This window comes from Podarcis filfolensis (genome assembly GCF_964270895.1).
Source record: "Podarcis filfolensis genome assembly, chromosome: 1".
In the NCBI taxonomy this organism is placed as follows: Eukaryota; Metazoa; Chordata; class Lepidosauria; order Squamata; family Lacertidae; genus Podarcis; species Podarcis filfolensis.
In genome coordinates this window covers 20,353,522-20,364,360 of record NC_139604.1, presented here as the reverse complement: position 1 = coordinate 20,364,360, position 10,839 = coordinate 20,353,522, and the positions used below count along the sequence as shown (strand labels likewise).

The following is a 10,839-nucleotide window of genomic DNA, read 5'->3' as shown; positions in this document are numbered from 1 at the left end:
CCTGGGAACAAACCCCACTGAACAATATAGTAGGACTTCAAAATAAACATGCATAGGATTATGTTGTTACGCACTGCAAGGGGAGAACAGAAATTCCCGCACCCTTTTTCTGTTTGCTAAAAATCATGAATAAGGTTTTTCTCACCATTGCATTTATTTTTTTGAAAAAGGTTTAAACTTTCCCATTTGTTGTTGGCCAGCTGTTTAAAGATGTGTCAGTCGTGTGGGTGGGGGATAGCATCATAAATAGACTCACACACACCCAGTTCCCACATGAAAACAGCTTTTGGCTGCTGCTCTGGAAGGTTCTGCTGAAGGCGGGCCTATATTAGGGCGTATTTATGTGTCTACTTACTACAGAGTAAGGCACACTGAATTCATTGCGACTGCTGCATAAACATGATTATGATTAAAAAGAGAACTTGGTGAGGACTGTTAGGAGTAGGGTGACCAGATGCAAAACAGAACAGTGCTAATGAATTGTTATCAGTTACATAAAAGGCAATGCAAAAGAAAATATAGAAGATACAGCCCTTTTTACACTAACTCTTACAGTTGTGGGAGCCTTGTCTTTTGGATTTGACTACGCTAATTAGAGCAATCGGTTCTGGCAGACAGGATTGGAATCTATAAGGTAAAAAAAGGTTAAGTCCAGTCAAAGGCGACTATGGGGTTGCGACGCTCATCTCACTTTCAGGCCAAGGGAGCCGGCGTTTGTCCACAGACAGCTTTCCGGGTCATGTGGCCAGCATGACTAAACCGCTTCTGGCACAACGGGACACCGTGGCAGAAACCAGAGCGCACAGAAACACTGTTTACCTTCCCGCTGCAGCAGTACCTATTTATCTACTTGCACTGGCATGCTTTCGAACTGCTAGGTTGTCAGAAGCTGGGACAGAGCAACGGGAGCTCACCCTGTTGCAGCGGTTCGAATTGGAATCTATAGCATATTATTAAAGATGCATCCCTATACACATCGGAGAGCAAGTCCAGTTGGATTTACTTCTCACTAGACATCGCTTCTCAGCAGAGTAGGATTGTATTGTAAGATTAATTTTGAGTAGTAGAGACTATTCTTTCAGGATGGTTTATTCCATTGAAGTCTGCTTTTTTGATTACTTTCCCAACCTGGTCAGTATCTTAGTTATTAGTAAACATACAGTAATGCATGTTTTACTGAGTACTTCCCCCCCATCCTTTACACTGAGTACTACATAGGCAATACATACACATTCTGTGTAAAGGCCGTAGTTTTCTGCAGTGCAGTAGACCCACACCTTACTGCATAACTACCATTTTCATGTATCTGTGTGTTGGTTCCTCCCTTTGGTAGTGGCTGCTAATTCTCAAACACCACTTCCATTTATTGGTTGCTGAAGAGACCTGCCTGAACTGTCAAATGTGGAATCAGCATGACAGAATTGCTTCCTATACAGTGGTACCTCGGGTTACATACGCTTCAGGTTACAGACTCCGCTAACCCAGAAATAGTACCTCGGGTTAAGAACTTTGCTTCAGGATGAGAACAGAAATCGTGCTCCGGCGGCGCAGTGGCCCCATTATCTAAAGTGGTGCTTCAGGTTAAGAACAGTTTCAGGTTAAGAACGGACCTCCAGAACGAATTAAGTACTTAACTCGAGGTACCACTGTATTGTGGACATGTAAAATCTGTTTTTTTATTCATGCTAATTTAATAAGTATATTATGCATAGCTGCGTAACCGGCTGGAACTCCCAAATGCAATGGTATAATGACAACATGGGACCTGATCTGTCATTAGTGAAACTACAGTCCTTTTTCACATGTACATCTATAGGATTAAGTTTCGTAATCCTTAACACAATTCTTTGAAAATGAGGGGCCCTTAATAGCGGTGTGTCTAACAGCCTAGCCATGCCTGTCTTTACCAAAAAATAAATAAAAAATGTTCCACTGAAACTGTGTATGAGGTTCCTTTTTTTTTTTAGCAGGACTTAAAAAAACATTTTACTTGTAAGAAAACAGAAATGTACAAAAGAACATACAAAAGCAATGTTTAAAAGTTGAATTGAAGTGACCGAGTTCTAAATACAGGAAATCCCTGCAAATTATAAATGAATAGATCGTAAGTATAAACAAGGGCTTTTGGAAATAATCAGCCAACATTGGCAGGATTTCCAGTCAGGCATGTTCCTGAGGATATTTATAATTCCAAAATACATGGGTGTATTTTTTAATCCCAAGGTGTTCTTCAGAGCTCCATGACTTGCCTGCGCTTTTAAATTTGTGTCAGTTCTGACATGACCATCAAATACCAGGCTCCCCGCTCCCCCGACAACAATTTCCAAAAAAGTATTTTTTGCAAAGCTTTGTTCCTGCCCTCCCACCCCTTATTGTCCTTATTTGCTGCATTCCTGAAAATATTTAATAATCAAGCTTGTTGATTCTGGTAAAATAGTCACAAAGTATTCCCTGAACTGGGACACGGGTGGCGCTGTGAGTTAAACCACAGAGCCTAGGACTTGCTGATCAGATGGTCGGCGGTTCGAATCCCCGCGACTGGGTGAGTTCCCGTTGCTCGGTCCCTGCTCCTGCCAACCTAGCAGTTCGAAAGCATGCCAGTGCAAGTAGATAAATAGGTACTGCTCTGGCGGGAAGGTAAACGGCGTTTCCATGCGCTGCTCTGGTTCACCAGAAGTGGCTTAGACATGCTGGCCACATGACCTGGAAGCTCCCTCAGCCAGTAAGGCGAGATGAGCGCTACAACTCCAGTCGGTCACGACTGGACCTAATGGTCAGGAATAATTCCCTGAATTATTCATTCTATCTTTTCCCAAAGTGTTTGATTTCACACAATTTTTTGGCAATGTTCATCCATTGCATTATTTATTTTGAGGCTAAATTTGCTAAGACTTCCTTCCAATGAGAAAATGGGCAACCTTACCTTACCTCCCTCCCCTCCCCCGAGTTGTGAAATTTAGCATTTTTCAGAATCCGAAACAAAGTGGCCCTATGTAATCTACCCAGGCTCTCAGAACTGGTCCCATGCAGTGTTGCCTCAAAAGCTTCCCTCATAAAAATGCCTTTCTGCTGTATTAAAAGCCTTTTCTGCATCAACAGCCTACTGTCGATCAGCCAAAGAAGCAACACTAATTTCCCTCATTTTCTCTCAGCTGATGGTTGTTTTAAACATTTAACTGATCTTTGTGCGTAAAAAAGTCCATGGTTTTAATCGTTCTGCTAATACTGAGGGTAGAATTTTGTGGTCCACATTCAACACTGCGCATCCCCACTTATTTCTTTCCAGGGTCATAGTATAATTTGTGATGTTTCCCTGCGCATATTGGAAATGTCCTTCTTTCTATACAATATGAAAATAATAAAGGTTAATCTGGGAATAAACTGTACTTTAAACACTTAAGAAAATTTGTTGGTGTAATTGTCTTGGCCTGGCCCCTTATTCTATTTTGATTGTATAGCACGTTGTATAACATAGTAACTCATGCGTCCAACATCCTTTTTTTGTGACAATTCTGTATGTTTTGTTAAGAATTGCTGACAGTGAAAATCCTGTTCACTGTTACTCAAGAGCAAGTATGTTCAATGGGACCTACTCCCAAGTAAGTGTGAACAGGATTGCAACCTAAATTATATAATCTATAAATTGAATTATATTTAATACAGGAAAGGTATAGTTTTCTATAGTATACTAAGGATTCCTGAATCTCATCCTCCATTGGAGGAATTACCTTTAGATTGTTTTAGTGGTGGAATCGGTTTAAATCTGAGTCTGAAACTAATAGGTTTTCTTGATTTGCCTCTACAGTCATAAATACCCTGGTTAGAGAACAGCATATCTTTTGCTATGCCAAGCATTTTATAATTTGAATCTCAAGTTTGTTTCTTTTTAATTTAGCTGTTTTGATTTTGTGTTTTCTGCTGTATACTGTATGGAGTGGCCCTAACCAGACTTAATATGGGTTACATGTTTGCAGAAATAAAAAATGTGTAAGTTGTACACAATACACCATCACAGAAAGAGCTTTTCATACAAAATTTATTTCACACTTTTTATACAAATATCCACAGGTGATTTTTAGCCATGATTTAACATTTGATGTTAGCGACAATGTATAAAATGAATATATATACCAGTGACGTGACTTGAGATGACACTTTATAATAAAGACCAGCCCTAATTTAGCATTGCCTATGGATTTGCCCCCCCCCTTTTTTGACAAGGCACCAGAATATTTTTTTTTTTAATGAGAAGATGCAGTAGTGTTTTAAAGTTCTGCCTTTTCAAGTTTCAAAGCCCATGGCTGTGGGATCCTGAACGATAATGATTTAAGAAGTGCTGCTACGAGGCTCTTGTAAGAGACCCTGTTTAGCTGAGACAAAGCAGCAGTATTTGGTGGAATACGTTGTGAGGCACTGGAGTTGGTAAATGAGGTTTGGCAATAATAAGTTTAAATATTAAATTTTTTAAAAAGACTTTTTTTGGGGGGGGGAATAATACTTTTTTATATAAACTGCGTGGTCAGAGTTTTATTTCTTTTTTGTGTGTGTGTCCGAAGACTGATTCTATGAAGCCTTGAGTTGGAAAATAGATTCATTTTGCCCAACTCCCTGCAACGGTGCAGGAAGAAGAAGAGTTTGGATTTGATATCCTGCTTTATCACTACCCGAAGGAGTCTCAAAGCGGTGAACATTCTCCTTTTCCCTTCCTCCCCCACAACAAACACTCTGTGAGGTGAGTGGGGCTGAGAGACTTCAGAGAAGTGTGACTGGCCCAAGGTCACCCAGCAGTTGCATGTGGAGGAGTGGGGAAGCGAACCCGGTTCACCAAATTACGAGTCTACTGCTCTTAACCACTACACCACACTGGAATCTTTTGCCCAACATGGTCTCAAACCCACGACTCTAGAGGTTAAGGGTTTCATGCTCTACTGACTGACTGATCCCAGATCAAGGTGGAATGAAAGAAGTTGAACTTGACAGCCTTGGAAAGGACAATAATCACCAGCAGCTAGCGCTTTATTTTTATTTTATTTTTTTGTAGTGTAACTGTAAGGCATATAGAGTCTGGTTCCTGACAATAGATATTTAAAGGTTTGCATAGTTTTCACCCAATCTCAAACTATCTGCACATATTAAAGCTTCTGTTGATATTTCATATATAGAAATGTTACAGCACATTTATGATCCTTGCTTAATCAGTACCAATGAGGGCTTTTGTAATATATAGAGATGTAGCTTAAAAAAAACAACAGCAAATACCTTGGTTACAATCACAAGTATCAAACTGTATGGAACTATTCTTAAAATCAAAATTTAGGTATTTAGGACATTTAGTCAGTAGTCTTAAATTGGACCGGTGAAGATCCATAGTTAAATTTATTCGTAGCTTATCCTTTGTTTCAAGTGCGATAACATTTGCAGTAGTTGATCTTGTTGCAAATACAGAAATACAGAGTTAGAAAACCTCCCCCCTCATTCCCCCACCCACCCATGGAACACTTGCCACATAAGTTAGTCATATAAAACTTCTATAGATAAAACATCTGCAGGTATGCATTAGTGCACAAATTATTCAGAAGATACAATACTTCCTCTATTACACAATCAGAAATATGTATAAAGAAGGATTTTACAAGAATGTTTTAGTCGTTGGTATCCAAAGGTTTAAGAATTGGCACATCTGGTGGAAAGTGTTCGGTCTTAAACCCTGAACTCTTACACACTATTGCTCACTATATTTAAAGTTCATTAAAAAAAGAAAATCTTTGGCTTAACAGTTAGTCAAAGACAAAGATTTATGGTAAAAATAAATATATAGGAATGACTTACAGTATATACAAAAAGTACAACCAATATTCAAGCTTTGAAAAACAAACCTGTGTATATTTGGTGTGAGCAACAGGGGCACACAAACTGATCTTTAAAAAGCATGATTGAAAGATGGCCTATTGCACATTTTAAGATAATGCTGGCTACCATGGCTGCGCACAAGAGTTAGGACAAGGAATTAGCAGATTTAGGGTGCAATCGTATAGATGCTTATTTAGGAGTAAGACCCATGCAACTCAACAGGACCTGCTCCTGAGTAGACGTGTATACAATTGCACTGTTGGAGATTTCAAAATTACCTGACGTACACATGTCAATGCCGCTATGCATGTTGGTGGGTGGTGATTTTTCGGGTGGCAGGGCAGTAATTTTAAAACTCCCCTCCCTTTGCCACAGTAGGATCAGTACAGTAGTTAAAGGAAGGAGTGCCTTTAAATTAGGGCTACCATATGTCCGGGTTTTCCGTGGACACATGCGGGAATTGGGTTGCAAAATGGAGTTAGGGTGGATTTTTCCTGAAGTGGCAAAATGAATCGGGAAAACCTGGACATATGGCAAGGAGGGCTTGCTTTTTTTTTTTTAAGAAACACTTAAAAAACCCCAGCTTTGGTTAATGTGGCAACCCTATTTAAGCGCATGCAAAGCGCCATGCTCTCACTACTGAGAAACATCCCCTATTCTCCATATATTCATAGACAAAAGGAATGGCTTTTGCATGAATATGACTTCCACACCAAGCTAAGTTTCACCTCTCCTTTAGAAATTTAGCCACACCAATTTGCATCGGTTCTTGAATGCCTACTTCTTCTTTTTTTACAAGAACACATACATATGTATTGGCAGAAACAAAAAACAAATAAACCCAACAACCAACCAAATGTACGAAAGCTTGACAAAATGTCGGGAAACGTTTGCTTCTGTTGCATGCGGGGGGGGGGGGGGTTACAAAACGAAAACAAAAAAAAGCCTTTCAAAATCCAAGCCATACATTCCCCGCCAAATGAAAGAACCCGTTACTTTACTTACATGGGCAAAGTGAAAGGTTTGATTTTAGCAGACTCCCATCAAAGTTTACAACCTATTTTCAGTGCCATGGCTTAATCCTAGAAATGGGAAGGAATAAACTTGCGACCATTTGCAGAGTGTCTCTCACAAGTGAATACTTACAACCAGCTTCCATATGCATGAGTAAGGGAGAGTATCTTCCAGGGTTTTTTGGGGGGGCTGGGGTGCCCCTAAAAACCAGGAAATATAAAGCATGTTCCAAAGTTAATGCTTGGCTTGCTACCACTGGGAAGTTGCAACCACAAATGGGAGAGGTAGGCAATGCCAATCTGTCACACTCAAGTCTTATACCGTATATGTGTCTGTGTAGTGTTGTGTGGCTGGACTCTCCTCACAAAAAAAGTGACGTTGTGTTCCATGCAAGGCGATATCCCCTCCCACCAAGACACAGATTTAAATAACAAAAGACCAATGAACTGAAATGTTAAAGAGCACCCATGTTTAGGGAAATGATCATAGTATCTTTCATAGGTTAGCTGCTCAGGTATGCAAGAAAACAGGGCAAGAAGGTTAGCCAGGTTGAGACAGGACCGAACATGCAGTTGGAATTCAAATTCTCGCAGGAGAGTTCTAATAAGCCACATATCTCAGGTTACTTCATCTCTATTTAGCTCTTGGACAATTGCCTCTCCCACACAATTGGCTCAACCATTCCAGACCGAGACAGAGCAGCCTGAGATTATTTTCCCTCTACAGACTCTCTCCCCTCTTCCTTTCCTGCCTGATAATTTCGATTAAAACTGAAATGGCTTTTGAACATTGGACATTTTAGATAAGGCATGTAGATTGGTTTAAGCAGTCTTCAAAGTTAGGTCTGTAAAACAAAAAAATGCTTTCGTATAGAAGTAACAATATTTTTTTTAAGGCAGCTGTTTCTCTACATAGGACTTCCAACCTTCCATCATGTGAGTCAAATACACTTTTTTTTTTTTAATGAGCCTTCAGTTCAGGGGTGATCCCTAGGAATAACTTTCGTTTTCATCCCATTTCGTGATCCACTGTTTTTTTGCATAATTCTCTTTAGTTTTTCCTTCTTTGATCTGCCTCTCCTCTTTCCGAATTCTTACAGCGTGGTAGCGTGGGACGCTGTCATCGTACCTGGAACGCTGGAAGAACCCACACTATAGGGGAAGGAAATCCAAGATAGGAGTTAGATGTGCGGTTACGTCCTTGCGCCGGCAGAACACAGACAAGCCTTCCTTTAAAGAGAACAGGCAAAATGCAGCACCCCAAATATAGCAGCAGCAGCAGCAGGAGTCGGCAAAGAGCGCAATCCAAGCAGGTAAATAGAAATCACTTCCATTAATCTCAAATCTACCTTATAAAAATAATACTTTTTTTAAAAAAAGAAAAAAGTTGAGCCAACATAGTTATACTCTGTATGTTGTCAATATAAAAGTTGAGTTTGTGGATTCTGGATTAATAATCCTATATTAGTAAACTATGAAAACAGTTCCCTGTAGAGCCAAGGTCTCACAAATATGGTCTCTGGTGGTGGTGAGGAATTTCTTAAGTGACAAACAGAGCAAAATATTGATTTCAAGTTCTGGATATCAGAACTCGGGGGTGAGGTGGGCAGAATCGGGAATGGCATCTCACTTTGTGCCAGTTTGGATACAAAGGCAGAAACCTAACTCTTCCCCTCCCCTCCAAAAAACAAAAACCCAACTCTCTAGCACAGGCAAACTCGGCCCTCCAGATGTTTTGGGACTACAGCTCCCATCATCCTTGACCACTGGTCCTGTTAGCTAGGGATGATGGGAGTTGTAGTCCCAAAACATCTGGAGGGCCGAGTTTGCCTATGCCTGCTCTAGCACGAACTGAGGATTCACAAGGGATGAAGTAAGAGGATGAAGACCAGGTCAAAAGGCACCCAGCAGTGAAAACTTCTCTTGTGCAAGGCTCCCCACTTTTCTAAGCTACATCCTACTCGGTGGAAGAGTGAGGCTGTTCAGTCTTGCTACTTCCCAGTGCCTTCCCTCCTAGCTTGGTATGAATGCTGACTCTCGCCCCCAGCTGCCCGATTTCTACTTGCAGCCGCCAGACACGACAGTAGGGCATGCGTTGATAATACACAAGAGACAAATAATTAATAATACATGCCCTGTAGGCACTGTTTTCCATCACTGCAGGGAAGGGGGGGTAGCCTTGCTTATTCTACCCTGTTTCCTCGAAAGTAAGACATCGCCCGAAAATAAGACCTACTTCCAGTTTTGCCTCTCGCTGTAATACAGTGGTACCTCAGGTTACATACACTTCAGGTTACACACTCCGCCAGAAATAGTGCTTCAGGTTAAGAACTTTGCTTCAGGATAAGAACAGAAATCGGGCTCTGGCAGCGCGGCAGCAGCAGGAGGCCCCATTAGCTAAAGTGGTGCTTCAGGTTAAGAACAGCTTCAGGTTAAGAACGGACCTCTGGAACGAATTAAGTACTTAACCCGAGGTACCACTGTATAAGGCCTCCCCGGGATATAAGGCCCCCGAAGCTACCGTAAGGCGTTGTACCGTATACAGGTAATAAATTTCCTTTTTTTTTTGTTCAACAATAAATGTGTACCGTATTCTTCTTCATGGAAAAATAATACATCCCCTGAAAATAAGACCTAGCACATCTTTGGGAGCAAAAATTAATATAAGACACTGTCTTATTTTCGGGGAAACAGGGTATGCACTCTGGAGGCCAGAAGCCTAACTCGTTTACTCCCATGGGCCTGTAAATCTCATCACCAGTTTCCCTGGGATCTCAATGTCCTTGAGATGTCCCTTTTTTCTAATGACAGGCCCTTCTGGTTCCTCTCGCCTACGTATATGAGAAAAGCCTGCAGGAACTTTGGGACCTGTCGGTCTTGAGAGTGCATGCCACGCAGGAAGGGCCTTTTTCTCTAGTCTCTCAAGCTGAGCTTGGCTGGGGATCTCACTGTTCAGCATGTTGAATGTTCTGCTTAATGGTGCTTTTGATTGGTTTCTGCAAATCTCACGAGATCTGAAGACCACCTATGGATACAGGGAATTAGCACAAACATCCGCAGGCATTATCTTGCCTCCGGTTTTTCACTCATGGCAAATGGGCACCAGATTAGAAGCTCATAGGCCTCTGAATCCGCCCCTCAGTGCCTGAGTCTTGAGATTGTTCAACAGACTCAGAACCTAAGATAAATGCTCATTTTGTCTGACAAATGACTCATTTCAGCTTCTTATAGAGGTAATGCTTTTGCTCATTAAAGATCAAAGTGGTTGTCCTGGCAATCCAGCAAGCAGAATACAATATTTATTTAAATATGACTTCAGGTTTCGCAGCAGCACACGGCATCATGCAGAAGGCAGGCTTCAGAGGAGAAATGCATATTTAAGGATAGAAAACAGAAGTTCAAAATTTACCATAAACTTCCCACAGAAATTGACAAATTGAGAACAGCCCTTTACGAGAAAAAGCAGTACCAGCAATAAAGGCTTTCGGCATGCATTAGTGGTTAATAAAGCTATTGAACTTCTGAGCACAGGAGCAAAACATATGTAGAATCCTACAATCTATATATGGTATGGCTCATGCTATATTGAAGCCTATGTCAAATCTCACATTGATTTAATTGTTGTGGACTGCAATCACAGCCCACAATCCAGATGCGCACGCACGCACGCACACACGCACGCACACACACACACACCACAATCATATACATGTCTACTCAGATTAAAGTCCCACTCAGTTCAGCAGAGCATTCTCCCAGGTAAATGGGTCCAGGATTGCAGCTTTAGCTATATGATGGATTGGGGAAGTAAAACCTTAAAATGCTAATGCCATAGTGGCGATTGTTTTTAATGTTGAAAGAACCCACAGGCAGGTTTAAACGAACCACCTCTAATAGCTTCATTAACTACCTATATGGAAACTTGCACCGCAGTCAGTGGAAGAAAACCATTTTCACACACACACAGGCTTAGAGC

General features: G+C 41.1%; 1 protein-coding gene across 2 annotated transcripts in view; it reads right to left on the bottom strand.

Annotated features, from left to right (window-relative positions):
* Positions 1-4,019: 4,019 nt before the first annotated feature.
* ITGA6 (integrin subunit alpha 6) overlaps positions 4,020-10,839 on the bottom strand; it is a 66,875-nt gene continuing 60,055 nt past the window's right edge. For both annotated transcript variants that reach the window (XM_083627395.1, XM_083627394.1), the window contains one exon: positions 4,020-8,015. Coding sequence is in view for 1 of the 2 variants with exons in the window: in XM_083627394.1 (XP_083483520.1) it covers positions 7,854-8,015 (162 nt within the window). In the remaining variant the exon portion in view is untranslated. The remainder of the gene's footprint in view (positions 8,016-10,839) is intronic.